General features: G+C 45.1%; 1 protein-coding gene across 3 annotated transcripts in view; it reads left to right on the forward strand.

The window, feature by feature from the left end:
* Nucleotides 1-22,366, forward strand: part of ALPK2 (alpha kinase 2) — a 35,356-nt gene extending 12,990 nt beyond the window's left edge. Inside the window, exons 3-11 of one of the 3 annotated variants that reach the window (XM_084225878.1) lie at nucleotides 431-3,251; nucleotides 5,214-5,361; nucleotides 6,037-6,164; nucleotides 6,264-6,299; nucleotides 7,252-7,526; nucleotides 7,647-7,735; nucleotides 7,985-8,202; nucleotides 9,057-9,105; nucleotides 12,628-22,366. In XM_084225878.1, coding sequence (XP_084082004.1) covers nucleotides 431-3,251; nucleotides 5,214-5,361; nucleotides 6,037-6,164; nucleotides 6,264-6,299; nucleotides 7,252-7,526; nucleotides 7,647-7,735; nucleotides 7,985-8,202; nucleotides 9,057-9,105; nucleotides 12,628-12,862 — 3,999 coding nt within the window. In that variant the 3' untranslated portion in view covers nucleotides 12,863-22,366. Of the gene's footprint in view, nucleotides 1-430; nucleotides 3,252-5,213; nucleotides 5,362-6,036; nucleotides 6,165-6,263; nucleotides 6,300-7,251; nucleotides 7,527-7,646; nucleotides 7,736-7,984; nucleotides 8,203-9,056; nucleotides 9,106-12,627 lie in introns of those variants that run through there. The other 2 variants (XM_084225879.1, XM_084225880.1) reach the window with 2 other exon arrangements.
* The last annotated feature ends 5,040 nt before the right edge of the window (nucleotides 22,367-27,406 follow it).

The following is a 27,406-nucleotide window of genomic DNA, read 5'->3' on the forward strand; positions in this document are numbered from 1 at the left end:
TATAAAATAAAAGCAGTCCCAGTGTAGTGGATTTGAGGGAGCTGAGACCCAGAGACAGTGATGTACTTTTAGTCTGTATTCTAGGGATTGTTTGTTACATTCCATTTGTACAAACAGAGGGATATAAATCTAACATGGGGACTTTGCTTGCAAAGGAAAATACCTTGCAAAACTATTTCTGCTTAAAAAAACAGTGAGAAACTGTGAAGTAAAATTGATTAACTTCATTACAAATCTTTTCTAAGGAGCAACACTTTCAGTCTCAGACCCAGGAGGTTGATTTCAATCCATTATGTTGATAGTTACAAGTCAGAAACTTGACTCTTGACAAATATTAAAAAAAAAAAGTTAAAAAAATGCAAGCCTTCATGCCTATGTCAAGCTGTAGTTCTAATTTTTAATTACATTGCTCTATTTTCCTTCTTTGAAGAGTCAAAGTGCTAATCTTAAAAGTGTTACCCAGAATTGTGAGAACCTCTGTATGGAGCCCAGCGCAGAAAAGGAAGGCATCCTCAGGGCTTGTGAGAGTGCAGGAACCAGCCAGCTCTCTGCTGAAAACACGCTGCAAGTGAAGAATGCAGATTTACAGACCTCTTCTCTTCACTGTGCTCCTTGTGAAAAGAGAGAAGGTTGTCACCAACAGGTCTTTTCCAGACAAGAAATTATTAGGGATGGCAAAAAGTTAAAGAATAACATTTCTCCTTCTCCTCTGGGGGATATGGATTCTCTTCCTGATAAACAGGAACACTTGTGTGCTGTTCTCTCTTCTGCAAAGCTGTGTGATGAGCCAGGGGAGGGAGAACAGAGGTCTGGGCTTGACATACATGAGAGCAGTAACCCAGATATTCTCTGCAGCCAATCAGCTGATGAGACTGTGTCTAAAGCTAATCCCAAGTCAGTCCTGGAATCCGGAGGACCTGAGTGCAAAGGAGATGCTGATATATCTGCAGTGCATGACAAGTTGTGGAAACTTCTTCATGAAGATGACTCAGACTATCAAATCCCATTTGAAAACAGAGGCATCCCAAGTTTAGGTATGAGGCTGACAGATATCAAAGCCACAGAACTGAACTTTGTGTGGGAGCCCTGTTCCAATGATCCTTTGCCGATGGATTTGATAGAAGAGCAGGGGCCCATCACAGAACCAGCTCATAACCCCAGAACTGAGAAAGCTGACTGCAATGTTTCTGATATCCTCCTGCAGAGAGCTGCAGCATGTGAGAGTGCATCCATAGGAAATATTTGTCTTGCACAAGTGGTGGGAACAGATGGTGTCTGTCTAAATTCTGGCACTGGGAATGAGAGGGAAACACCATCCATTTGTGTTTCAGCAAGCACTGTCCTCCTAAGTACCCAGGAGTGCTTGGAGCCAAATCCAATGGCCATGGGCAGGAATGGATCCACTGTGGCTTGGGAAGGGAAGCTTGCTGTTAATAATGCCACCCAAACATGTGAAGCAGATTCTCCTCAAAGGTTACAAAATACTCAGAGTGGTAATTTAGCATGTCCCAAAGCTGACATAGCAGATATGTCATACAGCACAGTTGGACCGTTACTTCACACTGAATACAACACAGCCATGACAAATGAGTCTATACCTGGAGAAGGCTGTCAATTTACGGACTGCTATCCAGTGAGAGGAGAACTGGTTTATTTCCCTGAAGAGGAAGACATTTTCCCCAGTGAAAATACCAGCCAGTTTACACATGCAGAACACTGTTCTGTTAACAGCATACATAAAAGTTGTGCAGCGAATTTACAAGAAAAAGGAAATCACTCAGGCTTGAGTGCACCAAATTTCACTAATTCTGACAGCTACCATCTTTCAAAAACTAATGGCTGTCAGGATTTTCAAATTGTTTCTAATACACAGAAATACAGTAATGAAATGCAATCACCTAGTTTAGTTCAGATTCATGGAACCATAACACATAAAAATCTACCCCAAAATACAGACCAACTGACAGAAATAGCGAAACAAGAAGGGGCAGTCCCTCCCCCTTCTGGGGAGCCATTTTTAAGAGATTTTTATCTAGAAGTGCCCAGCTGCCAACCATGTAAACCAGGAGGAGAACAGAGTGAGATTTGCATACCTGAAGAACACAGGGCTGAAGCTTCCTGTGACTCAGGAGTTAGTCAGACCGCAGCTTCCCCTTGTAATACAGCAGAACAGCATTCATTTCTTGTTGACAGCACCTTCAGGTCTGATGAAGGGTTAAAAATAGATTCTTCAAAAAATCCCACCTATGCAGCTGGAAGTGTAACTTCAGCCAGTGCCCAGCTGCCCAAGGAGGCTCTAAGCGAGCACCACAGCACAGCAAGTGGGGAGGATGGAGGTTCCTGGGATTGCCTACATTCCCAAGAGCTGCTTGGAAACAAAACCCTGCTCTTCCCCACACCTGTAAGCCACTCAGGGAGCCTTCCCAGTGAATCTGCAGTGGCATGTCCTGCCACAAGAAATGAGGGAAAAACTGGATCCATACAAACCGGAGTCAAAGTAAATGGAAATTTAAGTACATTGGAAATTTCCTGCAAGTCATGGAAGGGTCTGTTCAAGAGGGTCCCTGGAGAAACCAAAGGAGAAGCAGCCTTGTGTGAAAATGAACATGAGATTCCAAGAACTATTGAATATAACCCAGATGAAGCTGAAGCAAAGGCTCCTTTGCACACTTTGACTGGCTCCCAGGCTCTGAAACAGATTATGAATATTAGCACAGAGCAGTCTTGTCCTGACTTGATCCCTTCCAGCAAGATAGCTGAGGCTGAGAATTCAGTTAAGTCCCCTGAGTATAATAAAATGGAGGAAGTCAGGACAGCAGAGAGTGTGTTAAGTGGTTTAGTTAATTTGCCACCAGGTGATTCAGGGAACAACCAGCGTTTTCAAGAACAACCACCCTGCAGAAGAACTCCGTCATTCTCTTTGGCGTGGACCACATTTGATCCATTCCCAGTCAACACAGAAAGTCAAAGAAATCAGGAAGGGTCAAAATCCTGCCAGATACCAGTGGCTGCTGCAGAACCTGAGCCCATCAAATGTAAAGAGGACACAACAAAGAGTGGGCATGTAGCTGCTGGAGCTAAGAAGAAATTACCACCAGCAACTCTGTCCAAAAAACCCAGGCTGGAGGAGAGGGGAAGTGTCAGCAAGGATACCAGCTGTGTTAAAAAGTCTGGGAAGAGCGAGGGAGGCGTGATTCATAAAGAGGATAGAAAAGAGCAAAGGAAACTCATTTTGAAAAAGGATAGCAAAGGTAAGAGAAAATGGATTTTCTTTTCTGTCCTTTCCCATCATTCTGGCTACAGTACAAAATTAAGATTATTGAAAGGCACTGCAAGCCTCTTTCAGACTGACTCAGTCAGTTAAAGGTGTCCTGCCCTGAATGGAGCTTTAGTTTCAGATTTTTGCACTTAGTAATGAGTGCTATGCGCATGCCACAGAGATGAACCCTTTTCCCAGCTGGCAAGTATATTCAATTCATGAGCTTTGTAACCTATTTGAAATAATCACTGCCTCATTGGCCTCTTGGAGTAACTTTGCATGGAGGAACAGCATAATGGTACCACATAACTATACACATCACGTAGCAGCTGCAAGCCCACTACTTGTTCTGTTCCCACAGGGCTGTGTTCCCAGTTATGCTCCTGCATTGCAGTTCCCAGCTGCAATTCTTCCCTCTTGGTTACCAAAGGATTTATTACTAGCAAAGTTATTATTGTTAGCAGAAGGGTACCACTGATAAACAAGGTTTTGAGGTCCTGTGTGCTGACTTCTGACTGGTTCTGCATTGCTTTGCCCTGCTGCAAAAATGACACGGGTGAAATGAGCACTATTAAACTGATACAGGAAACATATAATTGAAAGGAGATCTGGGTTGCTGCCAGACTCTCTAGAAGGTTGCTAACACTGTAGCAGGATTGTGACTGCTGGGCGAATGAGGGATTTGTTGTTTCCATAGGTAGTTTGCAAGGACCAAGGTCTTATTTTTACCTTCTGACATGACATTTCATCTTCACATCATAAAATGATTTAATAGTTCAGAGCAAGACTGAACAGTGACTAAAAGTAAGCTACACATTTGTGGAGTTTTTCACACACTCTAATTACTGTGCAGTCTCATGAGACTTCTACTTTTTCTAATCACATTTAAAAAAACTCCAGACTTGTTTCTGTTCAAAGATGCATCCTTTTCCAGGGAACCAGATGTGTGGGAGGAGAGACACATACGTTCAAAGCAGAACAAGCAAACTGCAGTGACTGTGCAATGCCTGACCTGTTTCCATTGCTTGAGGCTACACTTGCAAAATGTTTTAAACATTCAGGCTGCATCAGATAACACTGAATTTTATTCACCTGTTTCTGCTCTGCCTCAGTCTTGACTGAAGTATGTCTGTGCTCTAGACCACAGTTGTGGCCCTTTCCCTGGCATTATGGGAAGACTGGTTTGGTTGCTGTGGAATATACTCAATGTTCTTTTGCATTATTTCAGCTGCAGGAGAGTAGGCTGGCCAGGCCAGGAACCTGGAGCCATTGGTTCTATTTCTAGAGCTGTCAGGTCCTGTCTATGTCACTTTAGCCCTGATACAGCGAGGTTCACATGCCCCAGGACTCAGGGACTGCTGGTCCATTGGGGAGACCTGGACTGGATGGGGCCTGGAACTGGGAATGGGGAAAACAATGTCAGTGTGCCTGACCCTTTAAGTTGGGTTACTGGAGTAAGACCATACACAGTAATCTGCAGGAATGGGATCCCCGAGGGACATGTGCCATGCTACCTCATTTAGAGTGCAACAGCTCAGAATTAACACAGTTGGAAACAAAACATCTTGCATTTTACATCTCACTTCGAGCAGGGATGTGTCACTTGAGGTGGGGCTGTGTTGTGATCCCAAAACCTTTCTCTAAGTATATGTTGATTCCCTTTCTTTCCAAGTCCCCTCCAGCCCCCTGCCCACACCATGCCCATGTGCAAAGACACTGTGTGTTCTGTGAGGCAGTGAAAAGTCCTAGCAGAGATCCAGGCTGGCAGGACCTTTTGGGACTTTTCCCCAGGCTGTGATCAGCCAAAAAATTCTACTAGTTATTAGTATTGAGACACAAGAAGTCATAATTACTTACCGGGGATTTCAGCGTTTGTGCTCTTAATGTGAAATGCTAAAATGCCATAACAATGTAATTGTCTTCAGGTCCTAAACTGCGGTTCTTCTGTTTCAAGCCCCCAGGCTGCTGAAGAAGATCCAAGCAGAGTTATTCCCCGACTGCTCTGGAAGTATTAAGCTGTGCTGTCAGTTTGGTGACATTCATGGTGACTCCACGATTACATGGACTAAAGATTCCAAGATACTGGCTCGGCTGCAGAGAAGGTAAGGGAATGTTTCTGAAGGACTGTGAATTTTAGGGTAACTTTGCTATTCATGGAGGCAGATCTTCTCACAGTGCATTGATATTGGTCACAGTTTATGTTACATCACGTCTCAGCTTGTTCATAGCCAGTATCATCCAGATTACAAAAAAATATCAAAGAAGTTCGAACCTCATTTAACCTAGAGAAGGGTAGAAATAAAAGCTTCTTAAGGGCATGAACAGCATCTACCCTTTCCATTTTAATGAAATCTGTTATTTTCCTTGTAATTCTGATATTTTCCTTGTAATTCTGTATTCTGATCTAAAAAACTGTTCAGAATATTTCAAAAATACAAAAGTAATGTTACCCAGAGAAAAAAAAAGAAAGAAAATACATTTCCATCAAAATGCACACTTCTGAGAATTTTGTAGGAAGGATTCTTCTTAGGTGTTCTTTTAAGTGGAGAGAAAAAGTTGCATGAATTGGTTAAACTTTCTATTCTGATTCTTCTTGATTTAACTCTTCTGATTTTGATTGTTGTATTGCAATATTAATTGTAGCATTAATACATGTCATTATTTGCTAAATAATTGTGCTGTGTTTTAACAAATAAACAGTGCAGAGAGATCAAATTTATCAGTTTTTCCAGTGAAAACAAGTAAAATATGTGATAGCACAAAATGCTCTGTTCCAGTGCCCAGGATGACTCGCCCGTCTCTCTGGAAATAGCTGAAGCCAGTTACCAAGACCAAGGAATGTATTATTGCTGCTTGAATAACATGTATGGAAAGGTGACTGCTGAGTTTCATCTGACTGCTGCAGGTAAGCCCCAGTTTAGAGTTTTGATTAATAATAATGACCATGACAGTTTCTATTCAGAGTTTTTTACTACAAAATTTTTTTTTGTTTGTTTCCTCCTAGTATTGGAACGTCTTGCAAGTTTTCAGAGTTATGAAGGTAAATATAAAGTGAAGTAGCATTGCATGGCATCATACACATACACACACTGGCAGCTCTTTGGCACAAACACATGGTTCTTGCAGGTCACCTGCTGTGTAACTGTACTCCAGGAGAAAGGCAGGCAAGGAGCTTTGGAATGCTTTCCCTGTGTGTTAACTGGTGTTCAGTGACACTGGCCATGTGGCCTGTGCTGCAGCTAAAGATAGTGCCTTGCCAGTGGGGTTGTCATTCCTGAACAGCCTGCAGAGATCCAGGCTTTCAGTTGGCATGGTGACTTTTCTTTCTTTTCCTTGAAGAATTAAAATTAAGCATTTATTTCCTTGTGCAAAATAAAGACAGGACTTTTCATGTAGCAGCACTGTATAACTTTTAATCAGAGAATTTTAGGTGGAATTAAGGAGTGTTCTAATTCTGGCCTTATCTGTAGAGTGTTTCTCTGTGCTTTGAAGAGAGGCAATAGTGTACAGAGGCTAAACCAGAGGTAACTGCAAGGGACAGCTGGAAGGACTTCCTTGTTGTGTAGTTCTGTTCTCCTATTTATCTTCTTTACTGATGGTCCTTGAAATTATTAGAGACCCTTGAAGTGCAGTTAGAATGTTTTAGTTTCTCTCAGTGCTTAGCTTTTCTGCCCATTATGAATTTTTTTGCATTTGGATTCCAATGATCATTCAAAGGGGTGAAATCCAGAGTTTTCCTTGATTTCATCTGTAACAGACTTGTTTGCTACAGTCTGTCTTCTCTCCTTATGATCCTGAGCTGCCACCGTTCTCCACGCTGACTTTAGATCGTACAGGCAAGCAGCTGCCTCTCAGGAGCTGCTTGGGGTCCCAGCCCTCAGTAACACAATTTGTGCTTCCACTGAGCATTTTTTCCTCCTCTCTGGAGAGATGTATCTGCTGTCCCATGCCCACCCCTCCACGTGCCTACAGAGATTCCTGTTATGTTTTAGGTGTGGAAGAAATTGAATTCATGCAGCTGATGTTCAGAGAAGACCCCCTCAGCTCCAGCTACTTTGGTGGGACACTGCATGGAGCAATAATGACAGAGGGGCTGCACTTCGGCGAGGGGATGCACCGCAGAGCCTTCCGCAGCCGCGTGCTGCAGGGCCTGGCCCCCGCCTTCGCCCCCGGCCACCCCTGCGTGCTGAAGGTGCACAGCGCCCTCACCTACGGCACCAAGAGCAGGGACGAGCTGCTGCAGAAGAACTACAGTCTGGCACTGCAGGTGAGCTGCCCCTGGCCTTTGTCATCCAGACTTCTGGGCCAAAGTTGTCCTCAAATTCAAACAGATGATCTGTTGAATGTTTTGAGCAATATTCCCATAGGCATGTCTGTTGTAATACAGGAATGCTATGTCCAAAATACTGCAAGAGAGTATGCAAAGTTATATGCAGCTGAAGCTGAACCCTTGGAAGGCTTTGGAGAAGTACCAGAGTGAGTATAAATATATATTTTATATACATATATGCTTATATTTACCATCTTGTGCCATGGCAACACACTGATTGCTAGGACTAAAGAGGAAAGAGGAAACCTGGGACCGGTGTTACAGTCCTTCCAGATTGGTTTAGAGTTGGTAGCTGTTGATTCACTCTCTGAGATCATTGGCCACTTTTGTCTGTTTCTTACCCTCTTACTGAAAGAATTCTCAGGATTTTATTAGTTTCTATCCCTTGATTTCAGAATCATTCAGATTTTTCTCATTCATCGCCCTGCTAATAACATCCCCTATGCCACAGTGGAGGAGGAGCTGGTTGGGGAGTTTGTGAAATACTCTGTCAAGGATGGCAAGGAAGTGAATTTCCTGAGAAGAGACTCAGAGGCTGGCCAGAAGTGTTGCACCTTTCAGCACTGGGTGTATGAGAAGACCAATGGGAACTTGCTTGTCACTGACCTGCAAGGTGAGTTGTCTGAGTAGGGGCAATTTTTATCTAGCTTATGTTCTTGTAAGAGGGCAGTTCAGAAAAGGAAACTAAATCTTACACTCTTAATGGAGGAGTTGTTCTTCTGCATGTACCTTAGTGAATCAGGACACTCAGTCCTGATTCACTCAGTATGAGCCAAATCTGCCTTTTTCACTCACCACCCACAGATTAATGAAATAGTTGCTGAGTGAAGGACTTCAGGTGTTAATGACACCCTGGTCCTTCTCCTTTGCTTGTATTTGAATACTCACCAACAATCATGTGGCAGTGGAATGCTCCACATTTGGGTCCTGGCTAGTTTTGAAGAAATATATTCCTTCAAAAAGAAGAATAGTGAAGAAACACCCTCATGTTTGCTAAGTGCTACTTCAGCTGCCACGGGCGTGACTCCTCTTCAGTCCTGCAATGTATTTGGAAGAGGGGAAGAGAGATCCTTCTTGAAGAAAACCAGAAAAAGCTGGAATCTTAGGAAACGTTCTATATTCTTTTATATGTGAAGGCAGGAAAAATAGCAAAAAGGCATCTAAACAAGATCCCTGAAGTAATTTAAAGGAGAAAGAACAAAATCCTAGCACAGGAAACAAGCTGTGCTGTTGATCACCCTGACTGCTGTAAAATAGTGGCATGAGCCTGACTTCTAGAAACTGCTGGTGACACAGAGAACATCCTCTTCTTAACTGGCGTGCTTTAAAATGCTTTGAAAAAAATGTGACAAATAATGAAAGTGAAAAATGGGACTCAATAAATAGTATTTAATGCCTCCATATGTGAATACTGTCCTAGAAATTCCAGTGTAAATTAAGCTCTGTGTTTTCCTTGCTGCCTTGCAGGTGTAGGGATGAAGTTAACGGATGTTGGCATAGCAACCCTGGCCAAAGGGTGAGTGAACGTGATTTCTCAGCAGTGTGGTTATGCTTTACTCCTCTGTCTCTTCACAGTTAAATGTGGATGGGGGAGGGTGCACTGGAAATTCATTCTTACTTTAACTTTAGAAGAAAACAGTCCTTATCTATGTGTTTTAACTTCTTCGTGTTCATATTTATGGAACACCCGCCTGTAAAGGAGGCACTTTTGTTTTGAAAGAATGGGGCTACCCTGTAGATTGAGCTTTGTTTTTCCTGCATGCCTCCCTTGAAACGGGCTTGTCCAAAGGGCATTTCACAAGTGACACGAAGGGTTCTGGTGACAGCAGGTAAGGCTCCTGGTGGTCCATCAACTGGAGGAAGGTTGGGCTGAACACATGGGGCCAGCACTGGCTGCAGTCTGGGGTAAAAGGCACCCTGGAATCCCTCCTGCAGCCAGCAAAAGTGTCAGAACTTTGGGATAGGTATTTGTGACACAAGCTTTTATAAAGACTCTTCTCAGTGGGATGCTGTGTATTGGCCACTTCCCTGATAAACAAGGACAATTGTGAAGGGATTTGATGGTATCTCTCCCCTTTCTCTATCAAAAACAGCAAAACAAAAGATTATTCGGGACATTGCTAGAGCCTGTTTTCTAGTGGTGTTGCAAAGGCTTCAGCTCTTTTGGGGAAACTTAAGTGTATGTGTAAAGATGTAGGCCTGTAATATTCTAACTTTAGTCCACTGCTCGTAAGTTAATTAAGGCTTCTAGTTATAACACAGGCCAGCAGAGCTGTGGATAGGAGTAGGCAGTGGCTGCTGGACAGGGAAAGGGGATGGGGGTAAGTGTTTTTAATTTCATATTCTCCTTTGAGAATCTGGCAGGAGAAAGAAGATCTGATCATGTGTTCAGCCTTTTTCTAAAGACCTTGTCTGTATCCCTGGGATACAAGAAGAAACCTCGCAATAAAATCTAAATTATTAAAAATGTGACTGTAGAATATTCTGGGAGAATCTTGAACATTTGCAGGCTGGCATCCATTCAGTTAGACTGATTTACTGATTTACTCTTGCAGCTGTAGATCCAAAGTAAAAGCAGTTGAAATGAATGTCCATCATCCTCTTACTAGCCAAAAGAGTAATAAATGTTTTATTTAGGCAACACCGTTCTCAGGAATCAGAAGATTTATAAAAATGCTTCAGTGAATGTTGTCCAGCTCACTGTGGGAAATGATTCCTATAAAAACACACATTGTGTTGGGGAGGAAGAAGTGAGCACACAATGCAAGCTGTAGTAAGGATCACCTCAGGCATGTAGAAAGGAAAACAATTTCCCTAAATGAACAGCCTCCTGAAAATGTTGAGTATAATTTTGTTTGTTATTTAGCTAATGGTATTCCTGCAAGATGACAGATATTTCCTGTCCTGTACTTTGTTTGCATGCTCCTTTCCTGTGAACATGGCTGGGGAAAATCAACTCAGTGCCCAGAACTCCTGTGTGTTGCTGGGTCTTGCTGCTTTGGGTGTGTTCAGCCGAGCTGCTGAGAGCTAACCCGATCCCATGAAGGAAGAACACTACTGAGCCAGAAATGCAGAGTGGGACTGGTGTGGCTGGAACTGTGCTGGCAGAGAGGACACAGAACATATCTCTTCTGTACTCCAAAAGAGAGTCCACGATGTGTGGAGGAAAGAATTTTGATCTTTTGTCCTCACTCTGTGTGTTTTGCCAGGGAACTGGAACTCAGAGGAGCCCAAAGCAGTGGTGTTGTGAATGTGCTGCAGGAGCTGCACTGCAGTTCTGTCAGGAGAGGGCGAAGTGGATCTAGGAAAAGGAACACCAGGGAAGCATTTTTAATGCGGCCAGAGTGCCGCTCCTGAGCCTTAAAATCAGCTCTTCTGTAGCTTCTCTCGTGAATGGAAACAAAAATACCACAACACGGTGCCTGGCTCTGTGCACGCAGTGTGCATGAGGGCCCAGGGATTTATCCAGGAATAGTGCACACAAAGGAGGGAATCAGGAGCACGGTAACCCACGGTTATGGTCATTAACTGGATTGCTGGTTGCCAAGTCTGGATCTGAAACTCTGCCTGGTTCCTGGGCACTGACAAGTTTAGCTTTACTCCTCATGGTAACAAGAGGCATTGGGGAGTTTAAGCCTGAGGGCAAATCCAACATTTCCCCTTCAGATTTAAGGAAGATTTGGTTTGGTTTGGTGCTGGATAGAAGAAATTCCCTTGCTGAGGGCAGGTGTGTTTGCCTGTGGAATTTCTGTTCTGTGGGTGTGTGTGGTGCATCCACCAACACAACACATATCGTGAGCTCTTGAGAGCAGCTCATTAAAGTCTGAAGTCTCTGATTTCTCCAAGGGAGCAAGAAAAGAAAACCACTGATGACCCTGCTGGACTCCAGGATATAGTCTTGGGGTAACAATGACATGGTTCTTCAACCTGCTGTGGTTAAACAAACACAGAGCTTACTTGGAGAGGAGGGGAAAATCCCTTCAAAGTTCACCTGCTGTTCAGAGCCAACTGAGTGGGGTTTCCAGAGCAGGGTCTGTCTGTCAACAGGAGCCTGACTTTCTCAGAGCAGCAGTATTCTCTTTAGCACTGTGCAGTCTTCCTGAGGAAGGATGTTCTCTGGATGTTGGGAATGAGCATCCTCTGTTCATTTTAGAACCAAATCTTGTTTGGTTGGTTTTGTGTAGTCTCAACTCACAGTTTTCCTCTGAGGACACTGGATGTCCAGTAAGCCAAGAGTACAGGGTAGAACAGGCACTGATTAAGGTTTAAAAAGAAGAGGAGCCCCCTGGCCTTTCTTTTTCCTTCTCCATCCTAAAAATGTAACCAAAAAGGCTCCTTTGAAGAGCTTATTTTAAAATAAGCTGATGCAGCTTAAAAAGCAGGCCCTGGGAGGACTGTCAGCATCCAGAAGCACGGTGAGGAGAAGAGGGATACATGTGCCCTGTACTTCTCATGGTGGGAGGTACAGTGGAGGCTGGGTGTTCCTCAGGAACACTCCTTCCATCTTCCCTGAGGGGCTTGGCTCCTTGAGATCCTGTAGGCAGCCAGGGGAGGGGAGCAGCATAGCATGGAAATGATGTACATGTTTAGCTGGAAACAGCTTCTAGTTCTGAAACACCTTGTGCAGCAAACCTGTTTCTTCATGGTGGCCAACAGAACTGTTCATAGAGAATGATGTAGCATGGATTTTGTGTGTGTGTTACTGAGAAAGGTAGCCAGCAGACAATTTTATTCCCAGCCTAATGCCATGAAAGACAGTGCCAGGACCCAGCCCACAGAGCTTTGCCTCTAATGTTTTTCCCTCTTCTGTCACCATTTGTTATCTAATTCCTCTCACCTCCCAATGACCCAGTCTGAGTTTCTGTGGCAGTCGATGCTTCTCAAGCCAGCATGGGTAGAAGAGACTTGCTTAATGTTTTCAAGTTGCTTATGAGTCAGCAGTCATACTCTGCCTCCCTGTGCTGAAAATTAATATTGAATTCCCATTTGGTTTGTTGTTGGTTTTGTTTTTGTTTTTTTTTTCCCTTTGTTACTACAGATACAAGGGGTTTAAAGGCAACTGCTCCTTTTCCTTCATTGAGCAGTTCAGAGCCCTTCACCAGTGCAATGAGTACTGTGAGATGCTGGGGCTGAAATCTCTCCGAACCACTCATCAAAAACAGAGGAAAGGAACACCCACTAAAAGCAAAAATCTGCCAAACTCATCAACAGTAAAGAAAATGGTACCCAAGAAGGCAAAAGAACCTAGAGACTTCATTTCTTCAGAGCACTGAGTCTCACTATCCCACCTTGTGAAACTACTCTTGACATGGAACAGTGACACACACCAGTGACCTGAGGGGATAAACTTTAGTCTTTTGCCTTTTGCCATTGTTTTGGAATCATCCTGATGCTGATGCCAGCAACCAAGAAGGAGCTGATCCTCTGCTCTTGGTGCCTGAGACTTAACACTGGGGCAAGGTTTTGAAAACAAACTAAGCCATCTCCTGGATTTCCTTACAGGCTTCTGTGGACTGGTGTTGGAGAAGAACATCTCTGTGTCTACATCCATGGCCCTGTGGTTCAGCTGCTATGGAAACATCAATATATTTAATATGCCAAGTACAAGGTTTGCACAGTATTGCATATGCATATGCATATGCATGCTGGGTTACTCAGAAGTCAGGAAAGGTGACGTTTGGAACACACTGTTAAATATTAAAGTTACCACTTCCATTGCAAATCTGAACATAACAAATCTTGGACTGTTCAGTGGGATTTAGGCTTCTCAGTGCATTGCTGGTACCTGGCTTTTGGAAGTTCCTACAGATGATACCTATTCTTTACAATAGCGTTCAGAAGAATTTCTGTGACGACATTGTGACTGTTTCCCAAACAGGAGGTTTAGAACATAAGGCAAGGGGCTTGAGTGTGGTGGGACAGTAACAAAGCTAAAAGCATTGGATAAATGGTGTTTCAAGTTAGAGGCAGTAGATTTTTATCAGAATTTTGGGAAGTGTTCTGTTTGAAAAATGCCATGAGCATCTCAGCCAATTAATATTCCAAATGTATGTTGTAGTTTGGTCCCAAAGTCAGAGATGGAGTTTCACTCTATTGGCTAATTGCCTTTTATTGTCCTGGTCAGTTCAATGAAAACCACAAGCTGGCCTCTCAGAGGTAAACACAGCCCTATTAATGCCAAGGAAATCCACATTCCTAATGATGACAGTATAGTGATGATTCCTTAAGATGTCTGGTGTGCTTTACCGTGGGGATCTGGAAGTGCATGTGTGAGAATATGGTTTCTCCTATATTCTGGTGCTTTTGCCTCTAAAAGAAGGAGCGGAGTCATCCTCCTGTGCACATACCGCGGCTGTGTATTCCTCAGCACAGTGGGAAGATGGACTGCTAGAGGTCCCAAACCTTCCTGACCCGATGCCTTGTCTGCCAGGAACTATTTAGTGTGATAATGGCGTTTGATAGACTGGACACAAACACCATTGTCACACTCCACAGCTCTGGGAGCAGCTCCTTAGCCTGGGGAAGGAGTGATGGAGGCACACTGCAGACTTCAGCAGAGGGGGTTTCAAAGACCTGCAAAACAGACACTAGACCAGGTTTGTGCATATTTATATGTGGCACATCAGGGTTCTCACAAGGAGGTGGGACACAGGATCCTGAATTGATTTGAGGTGAATATTGTGTCTCTGCGAGCTGTGGGAATGTAAAAGCTAAGTGGCTTTGAGTGCCCTTACAGACAAGGGAGATGGACAGCACCTGAGAAAGTAATCTGTATTATTCTGGAGGTAAATTTCTGAGGAGAGGGATGAGTCATTTCTGCAAGGGCCTGTGTCTTCCTGTAAGTGGTGGAGTCAGCCCAGAATCAGCATCAGACCTTTACAGCTATGTGAGACCTGAGGAATCACAATGCTGGGGATTATATTTGATTTTCATATACTTGTTTTTAGCAGCATTTTTGAGTACTCCACATACAAGACAGCCAAGTTAGTCTGTAGTCCTGGTCCCACTGCCCCTGCACTATTCCATGATGTTCTTCTGGGACACATCAGCACCTGTACATGAGAGAATTAAGCTCTAGGGTCCATAGCTGTGGTGCTCATCTCTGCACAGGCTGGGTGTTTCAAAGAGTTTCTCTGTGTGTTTAGCGTGCTAGCCAAATAATGTCTGCACACTCTCAGTCTAAGAGTAGAAAACATCCCATAAAAGATTATGTGGACTAAGGAGTGGATCAAGAGCACACAAATATGCTGCACAGGGATTTGTAAACCATGGAAATTCAGTTATATGCCATCATCACATCTGAATGCTGCAGAGAGGCAGAGAAAACAGAGAAGGAGGAGAACATGGAAGGGGGGAGGTTAAAAACCGGGGCTGGGGTGAACAGCAGTAGCCTTTATACTGAAAATTGAACTTTCTGGTTCAAAAGAGAATCCCCTGTGGACTGGTTAGAAGCCTCTTGGGAGGGAATGCAGTTGTCTTTTTGAGCCAAAAGGTGAGAATGGGATGTCTTGCAGAAGTGTTTTTCGACTCCCCTCTCCTTTATTTCTAAGCTCAGAAATGCATTCCCATTTAAAATACTGCAGAGAATTTGCTCCCCACATGTAGTAAACCCAGACTCTGCAGTAGTCTTCTAGATCTGGTTCTGCTTTAGCAACAGAGTGTTAAGGAAGTTAAAGCCCTCGAAAGGCTCATCCTCTGAGAACTCTTCCCTGGATTTGGCCTTCTCATCAGTCCCTTTTTGTGAAGGGAGCACAGCGCTCACAAATCAGCCCACTCAATTCCACAGCATCAAATGTCAAAGTGCCCGCACAGAAGTGATACCAAGGCCCCCAGATGAGCTGCTGCCCACCTATACTGACACACCTGAACCACCAGCCTGCTCTTCGCAGTGTAACAGGGGTGTCCTCACCCTCTGATGTAACTTTATATCTTCTGGGTCTTCTTCCCAATTGTAATATAGTTCAACCAGTGTTGATAGGTTAGGGCAGACTTAGTAGGGCTCTGGATCAGTTTAGTTCTTGATTTACATGAGGGACCTCAGGGAAGGGTTTGTGATAATTCAGTGCCACAAGCTGGCAGTAGAAGCTGGGTTCTGAGTGCCCTTTGCTGGTGGACAGAACAGCAGAGAAATGGACCTTCAGTGTCTGGTTACCAAATCAGGCTGTTTCTTTTCTCCATGTGATTATTACAACAGTAATAATCTGGCATTCCCATCCCTACCATGAAAGCAAGCCTAGAGATGCTCAGGCATGGCTGACATCCAAGGGGTTTTCACATCCCACTGGTTCTGTCTATGTTTTGAGTCTGTAGTGCTGCAGTGGGACAGAGCTGAGCATTTGAACATACATACAAAACAGGCAGATGTGCAGATCCACAGGTCAGGCTCCTATGCAGTCCCAACTATGAAGGAGACATCTCTGAAAGAAGGAGACGAGCTGCAGCACACCCTGAGCATCACATGGCACCGAGTCTTTGGAATTAATGATGGCAAAAACCCAGTCATGCCAGAACATTCTGCCAGTAAGGATGCAGCTGTAGCCCTGAGGTCCACGGGGCTGGTTTTGGTAAATGTGCCTATGCTGCAGTTGGTGAGAGTAAGAAATGAATGTCAAAGGGACAGAGGTGCTGTACCTGGCTTTCTAATTCACCTCAGTGTTGGTGTCTTCCCTTACCTTTCCTCATGCACATTTTACTCAGTTTTCTCTCTGCAGCAGAGGGGAAGGATCATGCAAATTCCTACTAATGAAGCTCCCTGAGGAAAAGGCTAGCAATCCTGTACAGAACAGGAAAGCCCAGAAATCCTGGTAGAAGGACTCAACGTCACTGCAGAACACATAAGGAGAAAGTAAGGCAGCTGATGCCACTGCAAACAGGCAATTTTTAGTCCCTCAGCTATGTGGAAGCTTCCAGCAAATCAACAGGAATACTTCTAAGACAAAATAGCATGCAAGAAAGAAAAATGGCCACTAGTTTTTAGTACTGCAAGGGGAAAAAACACCCAAAATAATGGGAAAGTTACAGGGAGAAAACAAAGCATAAACATCAGAGAAAAAAAATCCCCCTTTTGCTTCTCTTCTGCTGGACATCTGTGTAAAGAACGTCATTGGGATGTTCTAATGCAGAGAACAGAATTGTGAAGAACAAATGTATTTTCAAGAGGGTTTTTTGAGATGGGTCACAGAACCTGTCCTTTCCACATGGCCAGACCGGGAAGCATTCCTGGTCCCCCAGAAAGTCTGTCAGCTTCCCCACCACTCCATTTCTTAAAAACAATAAACAGGGTGGCTTACACTACCCTAACAAAAGCCTAATCTCTTTCCAAGTGCAGGTAGAGATCCCTAGGTCCAAGACATTAAATCCTGTTAAATTACACAGTTGAGCCCTGGGTATGTGTGGATATTTTAGTATGATGAAGTGCTTAGTGTTGGAAATCTACCTGCACTGTTTTATTTTTGTTAATCTCTTTTAGCATTTCCTTTTCCTCACATGAATTTTTCTCAGGAAGGCACTTACCATTGGAGACAACAGCCAAAGGATCCTCTGGTGTGTTGTTAGGGCTTGGCAGAACTGGGATTCTCTCGCTGGACATTTTGCTGACTGTCTGTACTCGAATCTTTGGAGTCGTGGTTTCTTTTCTGAGTTCCCAGCAGTGGGCAGCTGCTGCAAGCCTCTGCTTCCAGTGGACACCTTTCCCTCTCCCTTTATGGGATCCTGAGATTTTAAAGTAAACAATTCATTCTTGTTCTGATAAGTCATATTAAAATATTGATCTGGGGGAGGGAGATGACCCTCACTGCACTGAGCCGGAGTCACCTTTAGTCAGACTAAACCATGGAAAAACTCTGAGACTTTAATTTTCTCTGTTCCTTTAGAGAGCACATGTGGGGAGGGAAAAATGCAAAAGATAAGGGGGTTTCAGCTCTTTGTTTTGCTGAACCCTGAGATGAAGAGTGTTTACTCTGGCTGCATATTAATTGCTTACTTCTGCTAGTGAGACTGATTTCATCAGTTCCTCAGTGGTCATCTCATGTTCACTGCTGAGGCTTGCCAGTCTTTTTTCTTTCTTAAATTTTGATGTACTGTCTGCTTTGCCTGGTAATTTTCAGGTTTTACTTTTTCCAGCACACCTGGGAGGTAAGTGGGAAAGCCTGGCTTCAGTTGGGCCTGTCTGAACAGCACTGGCAAACCCAGGAATGGCACACACCTCCCAGGACCTCATCCAACAAAGAGACCATTGCATAAACCTCCAGTTTAGGGCCTGATGAATTTCATGTTTTAGGCTAAAATAGGATTTGAACCTGGGATTTATAAAGTCAGATAAAATAATCTCACATTTTGGGTATGAGAACATTTGCTAGTTAACTAACAGTTGGTTCATCACTTACTTCCATTACCATACTTCTGTTCCATTAGAACATTTTGGAAAAGTCTGAAGTAATAGTTTGGTGGTTTAGGAAGCAAAGTTTTCAATATAAATACTTAACAAAAGTGAGGAACCAGGTAATTTTACTGATTTTGGCTGGATGTGTCCATCCAGCAGCAGAAAACCACCATGAAATGAAATTTGGAAAACATTCTGTGTCTTGCCCTCTCCTCCTTAACCCTCTCTGTTACCAGCTGATGACCCATCTTTTTTGCTTAATTCTGTCTTGGACTGCAAATCTGTCATGGCAAGAATAATCTATTGTTTCCTAAAATGCTGATTTCTAATCCCGGTCCTGTTATGTAAATAGTAATTCCTCGTTTGGGACTGGTACATGCACACAGCGTAAAGATGACAAAAATACTACTTCTACTAGTTCAGAGTCTGCCCTAGTAGTAGAATTTGTTTTGGGGAAAGTAGGTATCTAAAAATTGCCTGTAAAATTATATCAGCATCCAGTGTGCAAACTCCTTATGCTACTCTGAACTACTCTGAAAGTACAGATGTGCATTTGAAGTCTACAGAAGATATATGACAATATGCTTAATCAGAAAAAAAGAGGATATACTAGGTCAAGAAGACCTCATCTTAAAAAGAAATCAACCAACCCAAAACCAAAATGCCACACGTTGTGCAAAACTAGAAGAAAAAAACCTAAAATGTGCTACTTTTAATCACAGCAGAAACACCATTTATTTGGTGTTTGTGGGTTGTGTTTCTGGGGGAAAAAAAAACCCAGTTTCCCTCAAAATGGGGCTCTGCAACTGTCGGTGAAGCACTGGTCACTCCACAGGGAGCCTGGGGAAAGTCTGGAACTGCATTGCAACATCCAGTACTGCTGCAGACTGGTTGGGGTCCAGTTCTCTGAAATGAAATGCCAAAGTATTGGGAAATTCCTGGAAAAAAAAAGTAACTGGTTTGTTTAAATGTTACTAAAGGTGACACAGGGGCAGATAATGCAACATACATTGCACATAGACCTGAGGGCCAGATTCTTCCCTTGGAAATATGTACCTATGACCCCAAGCAAAATCATCTAACTTTGAAGTGCAGTCTAACTGTGAGGCTGGCACTGCTCAGAGCAGAGGACTGAGTCCTATGATCTCCAAAAGTCCCTTCCAGCCTAAATTATTCTGTGCTTCCATTTAATATGCGGAGTTCCTGGTGAGTAAGGTGTCACTGGACAAAGGACACAATTTGATCCCTACACAAGCTCTTTCCTCTCATTTATCTTATACACAATATGAAAGATATGTTGAGGGAAATGGTAATCACAGGGATGGTGTCTTTTGTGTGCAGAAACAGTGGAAGAACAGCTTCAAAACTGAAGGAATAACTGCAGGGGCAAAAATCTGAGCTGTACCTTTGTGGCTTTATTCCAGCACATAATACTCTTCAACTGATCTGGGGCTGACTATTATCATCTTTGGAAAAATCCTGCCACTGTCCCACCAGCCATGGGCATGGCTCCCTTGGCTTAAACTTCCAGACAAATCTGAGTCAAAGATTTAGACCAGAATCTTTAATGGAGAAAAATTACACATATCCAACAGTGGAACTGAATTTATCCCTTTGCTTCCTTAATGTCAGTAACTGTGCTGACTCACATCACTTTTGGATATGGCCATATAATTTTTGAGAAGACATTGCTAAAGGAATTCTTGGGCTCAGAGGAGACAAAGGTGGTGTTTATCAGCTTATCCCAGAGTACTGCAGCATTCAAAGGGCATATTTACCACTATCTCATGGACAGAGGTAAGGGCCGCAAGTGCTGGGACAGCTCAGACCCCAGAGGAGAAATGCTGTGATCCTTGTCAGTCAATGGCCACTGGTTAAAGATTACCTGTGCTGGTCACTCCGATGGCTGGGTAGAGAAAGATTAACTCAGAGCAGCAGAAAGTTGAGCAAAGGTCTTTGACCTGGAAGCCATGATCTCTTCTGATTTCTGCTGGGGATCAGTAAACGAAATTGATTTGAGTTTCCCAATCATCAAACTCATTACATCAGTTCTGGATCATCCTGGCATTTCCTGTAACCATTCACCCTCTCACAGAGAGGGGTTGGGAACCATCTTCAGATTAGGAGAGTAAGGCTGGCTGACAATGCACCCTCCATGACATTGTGTCTTCCCCAGCAAAATAGCTGTGGGCAGAATTTAAGCAATTTTGCTATAAACAAAAGGCTAACACAAAAACCTTGTATTTACTAGTCCCTCAGGGTGACTTCCCTTCTCCGAGGAGATCTGCTGGCTCTGCAGACAGGAGTGCTGGGCACACCAGTGTACAAAGGATGTCCTAGGGTGGGTTTGAGGGAGCACCTTCCAGCTCTGTTAGTTCCCTGTCCCCTTAGCTGCGCATGAGGATAAGCAGCTTTATTAATTTTTTGTCTCTGCAAGTAAAAATTCTGTTTCAATCCACGTCTCAGAACTTGAGGAGACTTTGATGACCTGAACTCTGTCAGTCCGTAGTGCAGTCTGTGCCTGGGGCTGAGGGTGGCTCTGCTGAGGGGCCCTGTGCCCTGGCCCTGTCCCTCCACGAGCCCAGCCCCAGCAGCCAGGCCTGGGGCAGGTCTGAGGCAGAGTTTGGGGCAGCATGGACAGGGCTCTTGGTGTCCTTGGCTTGCTGCAGCCAGCTCTAATTGACTGCTACTTGTTTTAATTGCAGCGCTGCAGTACAGCCAGCAGCGGTCCCTGGGTGACTCCCATGTCTCAAGAGATGCCTGTCAGCATCTCACACTAGTTTTGCTCTTTTGAGAAAAGCAAAAAAAAATTAGTTTGGCCCCTTGAAAAATTGCAAAGACAAAGTTTTTATAGTGGTTTTATAACTCCACGCAATGTTCTGCCTGTGTCCAGTGGTGACTGGAGGAGCTCCCTACAGCTAGTCTGGCCACCAGAAGGGCTTAAAGTCAGGGGCCTAGAAGAAGCCAAGTAGCCTCAGCTTGACATGGGCTGGACTTGGCTTTCCTTTTCTATACTTATCTGCTCCTAATTCCCTAGTTACATGGAAGAAGAGTGCAGCCATGATGGCAATGTTTTGGAGATAGTGGTGACAATGTAATGAAGAATAAGCCATCGAGTGTTTTGTGTGACATTGCAGGCACCTTCCTTACTAGATGGAAACTTCACACAGATTCCACATTTAGTCTAACCTGTTTTACCAACTAATTTATCACCCTATGTAGCATGAAATTGCATTTCCCATGGCTATTCCAGTCCTGTTTGCCATGGCTCTGCTGAACTGAAGTCTTTTTCACAAAATCCTTATTTCAAGACCTCAGAGAAAAAGAAGCTGCTATCTTTTCCCAGTCTGTCCCTGTGGGTATTCCAAACGAACAGGTTTGAGGGGCAGGCCATGGCTGCTCAGGTGCAGCTGTGGTCTGTAATTACATAGGTTAGTGCAGGTGCTGACCATCAGACATTGTCAGGTGTTCAAAGATAGTTTTGAGTGAAAAGAAGGACTAAAGTGGGGAGAAAAGGGAGGCAGCAGCTTTTGTGGAAGAGTTGAAGTGCTCTCTTTCCCCAAAGTAAAATATTTGTAGCATTGGTAACTGGAGAATGCTCCAGAAAGGATTTGCTTGCAGTGGGCAGAGGCCGGTTGCCAGTGGCAGTCTGAGCCCCTGTTACCTGGCCAGGGATAACTGGAAGTTCCCGTGTCAAAGGTAGAGAATCCCAGAATGGTTTGGGTGTGAAGGGACCTTAAAGATCATTTCCTTCCACCCTCATGGGCAGGGATGTCTGCCACTCTTCCAGATTGCTCCAAGCTCTAACATGGCCTGAGACACTCCCAGGGATGGGGCAGCCACAGCTTCTCTGGGCACCTGTCCCAGGGCCTCATCACCCTCACAGCTGAGAATTTCTTCCCAATATCCCATCTAATCTTGCCCTCTGGAAGTATGAAGCCATTCCTTGTGTCCTGTGAGTCCAGGCCCTTGTCCCAATTCCCTCCCCATCCTTCCTGTGAGCCCCTTAGGTGCTGCAAAGTTGCTGTGTTGCAAGGAACCTGCACACAGAAACTGCAGGGGGGTGAAATACAGATCTTGAGCTCAAAATAAAGTGAGCATTGGCAATTCCTGACCTAGCACTGGGAATTGTAACATTATGCATTAAAGGAATGGAAAGAAGAATTATTAATGTCTAGTACAGGAGTAGAAACTGGCGTGGGAGTTGCACAGGTGTTCAGGCATGCTGGAAGTCAATTAGTCCTGATTGAGATCAGGTGTGAGTGTGGTTCAGGGACCTTGTAACGTTTTTTTAGTCTAAAGCGATTGTCAGTGTGGTGAGGGTTTCAGAAGTGGTTCTGCCAAATTGGAGAAGCTTACCTGTTGCATTGCATATTAAATTTACTGGATAACAACAGCTCTGGAGTTCCTGAGACTGCTCTTCTAGATTGACTTGCCTGGAGAGACTTGAAACTGACAAGTAAGGGGACTTCTATTTTTTGTGGTTGGAATGGGGTGACTGAGGTTCCTGTACCAGGCAATTAAAATAGGTGGTGGTGTGCCTTGGCATGTATTAGATTTGGTGAGCTTTATAGAATGATTATCTGTGGGAAATGTGCTGGATCAGAAAGAAATTACCAGAAAACTTTTTGCCTGCCTGCCAGCATCTTCATGCTCTCTGAGGACAGCTTAGAAAGAGAAAAACTGAAATAAAACAGGGTGTGGTTAGTGAATCAGAGGTGGCCTTGTGTTTCAGCCTCTGGATGATCAAGGGTGATGGTGTCTTGATCCTGGACACTTCTGCCTGTTTCCTCAAGTCTTTTTCACAAAATCCTTATTTCAAGACCTCAGAGAAAAAGAAGCTGCTATCTTTTCCCAGTCTGTCCCTGTGGGTATTCCAAACGAACAGGTTTGAGGGGCAGGCCATGGCTGCTCAGGTGCAGCTGTGGTCTGTAATTACATAGGTTAGTGCAGGTGCTGACCATCAGACATTGCCAGGTGTTCAAAGATAGTTTTGAGTGAAAAGAAGGACTAAAGCGGGGAGAAAAGGGAGGCAGCAACTTTTGTGAGAGAACAATTGCCTGTGTTCCAGGGCTTTTTCCAGATCAGCTCTTGGAAATCAGTGGGTTTGTACTGTGCTCACTGAGCACCATGGCACAGAGCTCCCAAAGGTATTTAGCTGAAGTGTAATCCCAAATACTGTGGGATGCACTAGGTTGAGGTATTCATGTGCCCGCACTTCAGAACCCCCGTGTGATGTTTGTACCCGGCATCTGCAGCTTCAGTGCGTGAGAAACAGGAGCAGCGTGTACCCTGGAGTCCCAGTCACTGGGACAAGTGGTCACTTTCGCCCTCTTTGGGAGCCCTGGGCTGGAGCTCTGTGACGGCACGGCTGAAGGGTGGCTGCAGAGTGCCAGCTGTCACCAGGCACCCCCTCAGGGCGTGCTGTGGAGCTGCGGGAGGGCTGGCAGCCCCTGCAGGCCGTGCTGAGTTTCCAGGCGGTTGCAGGGCGCTCAGGGGGCTCAGAGCAGCGAGGGCAGGGCCCCTGTGGAGCCTTGTGCTGCCCCGGGGGTTGTGGCACCGGCCTGCTTAACGGGGCCAGGGTGACCTGGCAGGCTGCTGCTTCTGGCCCCCGGGCAGTGAATGCTGCTGCCGATGCTCTGCTGGCATTAGAGAACAAAGAACGGCCTCTCCTCTCCCTCGCCGTGAAAACAGACACAGTCACTAACCTGCTGTTCCGTGTCCGCCTTTGTCCCGCACACCGTGGAGATGTCACTGGGCAAACGGGGCTGGCTGGGGCCGAGCTGGGCTTAAAAGGACACAGGTTCTTGTTGGGTGGGGAGGGGAGGAGTGCCCAGTTCTGTAAGGAAACATCTGGCTGTCTTTAACCACTAGGAACTGCATGCACGACCTGCCTGTGTAATCACATACCAGTTCAGCTCACCAGAGCTTGAAATCTATTGCCATAGCCTCACATGGTTTACCAGTTACACAATGTTGTCCCCAGAATACAGTTAAAGAAAAATTATTTTGAGAATTCCATTTTTTGTGTTTCATTTCTTACCGTTTCACAGTGTTAGTAGTATTAGTATTTGAGAAAGGAACTAGTTTGCTGGTTAAAATAATTTTCTCTCTCTCTTTTTTTTTTAATGGAGAAATGAGATCCAACAGTGAAAAACTTTTTTAAAAAAAACCCACAAAATAAGGGGAAGGGAGGAAAATTCTGTTTGATTTCCAGCAAATGCCCACTTTAAATATCTATGTATTGCTATTCTTATTTGGAGATATTGCTAAGGTGTTTCAGTAAATTTTTTTTTGGACCAAAGGTACCTGCTCTGTCAATCTGTATCAGTCTCGTCAGGGGTTATATGGCACAGCCACTGTAGAGCCTGTTAATGCTGTATGGGACCCCTCTTTTGCTCAATTATTAGTATCAGCTTGCTGTGTTTGGGAGTGTTTTTATTTTAAAAGCTAAAACTTTCTACTGGCTCTAAAACATTTTCCAGCCTCTTGGACTTTTTCTGTTGTATTGGATTTTCAACACATGCAATTCTTGTTTTAGTGATTTTGGTGAATGAATCTTTATTTTCATTAAATAGGAGGTAGAATGTGCCCATTTAAAGATCAAGAAACAATTAGTGAATTTCATGTCCAAGTGAAGACTCTTAAACTATGTAATTTGCCGTTGTTTCAACATCATTTGCTTCCAAGGCTTATTCAGGGATTCAGGTATTATTCTCTCTGCTTACCAAGAAAAAAGCCCAAGTTTTAATTAATGCCTGCAAGGATTAATTCTGTATGAACTGAAGTTTAGAAGCCACCTGCTGTTCCTAGAATACTCATGAAAACTTTGTTTTCTTCCTCAGAAGTTTATTATGACTAGAAAAAAACAAAACACCACATATACAAATCTGAATCTTTATCCACAGTGGGAAGTGAATTATTTCCTCCAGATATCAGCTGATGCTTTTCCAACTTATGTGAGAGCTTCCTCCCGCTGCCCAGGCGGCTGTGGAGCTGTCTTTGGCATGGGATGGGGTGGCCCTGGTCCCTGCCAGAGCCTCCAGCCGCGCTTGTGGCTGGAGCTGGGCTCTGGGAATGATCCCAGGAGACTGCCCCGGCTGTGGCTGTGCCGTGGGTGCTGTTCCCAGGGCTGGCACCTGGGCTGCTCTGTGCCCCGACACGGGCTGTGCCAGGTGGCACCTGCAATGGACAGCCCGTTGCACAGGAGGGGCCGGAGCTGTTGGATCGCAGCTGCTGGGGACACGTGGATGGAGATCCTTGGGGCCTGGCCGAGAGGGGCTCTGGGCCCTGACCATGGGCCAAGCCGGGCTGTGCTCAGCTTGGGGTGGCAGGGACACGGGGGTTTGGGTGTGGTGACACCTGCCTGCTGGTGGCACAGCTCATGTGTTGCCAGTGTACCTGGTGAATTAAGGTACCATCTGCCCATGGCTGGCATGTTGGAGCTATTTCACATATGTGAGCTGGAGCATGTTAAACATTAATCATTCATCTCAAGCCTCTGTGGGCGTGGGCCAGGGCTCTGCTTTACCTAGGTCAATGAACAAGACTCTGGGGCCATGTTTTAAGCTAAGTGGCTGTGTGGCAAGATTGTGTGTTTCACAATTCTTAAATGCTGGTAGAACGTTCCTGAGTGCTAGTGGAATGTCATGTCTGATTTTAATTTAGGATTGGTGAGTAACTTAACTAGACATGAGTACCATACTGCTGTGACTAGCAGTCTGGGAATTCCTGAAGTTTGTTGAGGATAATTTCTCATCACAAGTGCTCAGCGAACCAACTAGGAAAGGTGCTCTGCCGCAGGGGTTTGTGAATAGAGGACTCATGGCAGGAGTGATGGTTCTGGTCACAGTGACCATGAAATGGTTGGATTTAAATTTTCTGGTGTAGTTACAAAAAGCAGAGTTGTTGCCCTGGATTTCAAGAGAGCAAATTTAAGCTGCCAAATGGGGCCCAGAGTGCTGGCCAGGCTTTATTTAAACGTGCTGGAGAGGCAATGCCATTCAGGCAGAAGCCAGGTGGGTGGAGTAGGTTACCAGCTTGGCTGAACAGGGCCTACTGCTCTTAGCTCTCTGGAAGCCAGGCCAGGTGCCACAGGAAGAGGACAGCTGTGGTTTGCCAGCAGAGTGCTTGGGTCTCACTCCAAGTGCTCGTACTGTTCAATGCTGTTATCCAGGATCTGGGTGCAGGAGTGTGACACACCAGGAGTGAGTTTACTGAGGATGCTGAAGTGGGAGGTGCTGTGGGCTCAAGGGACCAGAGGCCTTGCAGAGGCATGTAGAGAGGTGGAACACTGGGCAGTCATCAGTGGCGGGAAATCTAACAGAAACAGCAGCACTGCTGGCAGGAGAATTGCTGGTGGTTTCTGCAGGGCCTGGATTTCACCAAGTATGTAGTAGTGCAGCACTTATTGTGTGAATTATAGGATTTTGCTGAAAAGCATAAAGATTAATGGCTGTACTTGCTGGGAGCATGGGATGGAGTTCTCTCGAAGTCAGGCAGTGGCAGCCACAGGTTTGTGAGAACTGGCTGACTCACCTTTACCCCAAACTGGGAATTTTTCATCAAATTAAGTTTTCCTGAAATGCATAATTTGACAAAATATTCCTACTTGGCTGAAATGGTAACTTAAAAAAAACTTCTATTTAATTTGTAACTGTATTTTTATTTAACTCCTGAAAGCTGGCATGAGTATGGCAGTTTGAATTAATGTTGCTTTTTAAGTGTTGTTAAAAGTCATGCTTTTATTTACATTAAGTCTTGGGGTTTCGTGGTTGGGATTTTTTTTTAAGTCAGCTTTAGATAGTACAGTTTGAGCATAAGAACAGGAGGAAGCTGAGTGAGGGTTGCTATGTATTGCTTATTTCCAGTCTCCATCTCCTGTTCTCTCTCTTTCCTCGCAGCCGCGGGGCACGGGGTGCCGGGCAATAATAAAGCCCAGAGGGCCGGAGCCCGGCGCCCCCGCCCTCGCTGGGGTCCCCACACGGGGCCGGACCCGCTCTACGGGTCCCCCCATTCCAGTTCAACACACTGCCCGACACTGCCGGGGCTCCGGCTTTCCCAACATCACACTGGGGGGGGTCGGGGCTGGGGTCAGGGAGGGCTCCCTCCTTAGGAGGGGGTCCTGGGGGGAGGGGGTGCGGATAAGTTGGGGAGGGCCCCCTCCTTCGGACCCCCCCCCTCCATAGGACAACCCCCCTTCCCGGGAGGGGGCTGGGGCAGGCCCCGTTCGGTGGAGGGGGTTCGGGGAAAGGGGGCGGAGCGGAAGGGGTCCAGTCCGACCCCCCCACCCCGGGACCCTCTCCTCAGCAGGGCGCCCCCGTGTGACGGGGGAAGCCCGAGCCCCGGCCGTGTCCCCTGCGTTCGCCCCGTGGCAACTGCATGGGGACACCGCCAAGGGGCTCCAGCGGGGTCGGGGGCGCCGGCCCTATGGGCT

This window comes from Fringilla coelebs, assembly GCF_963513975.1.
Source record: "Fringilla coelebs genome assembly, chromosome: Z".
Lineage (NCBI taxonomy): Eukaryota > Metazoa > Chordata > Aves > Passeriformes > Fringillidae > Fringilla > Fringilla coelebs.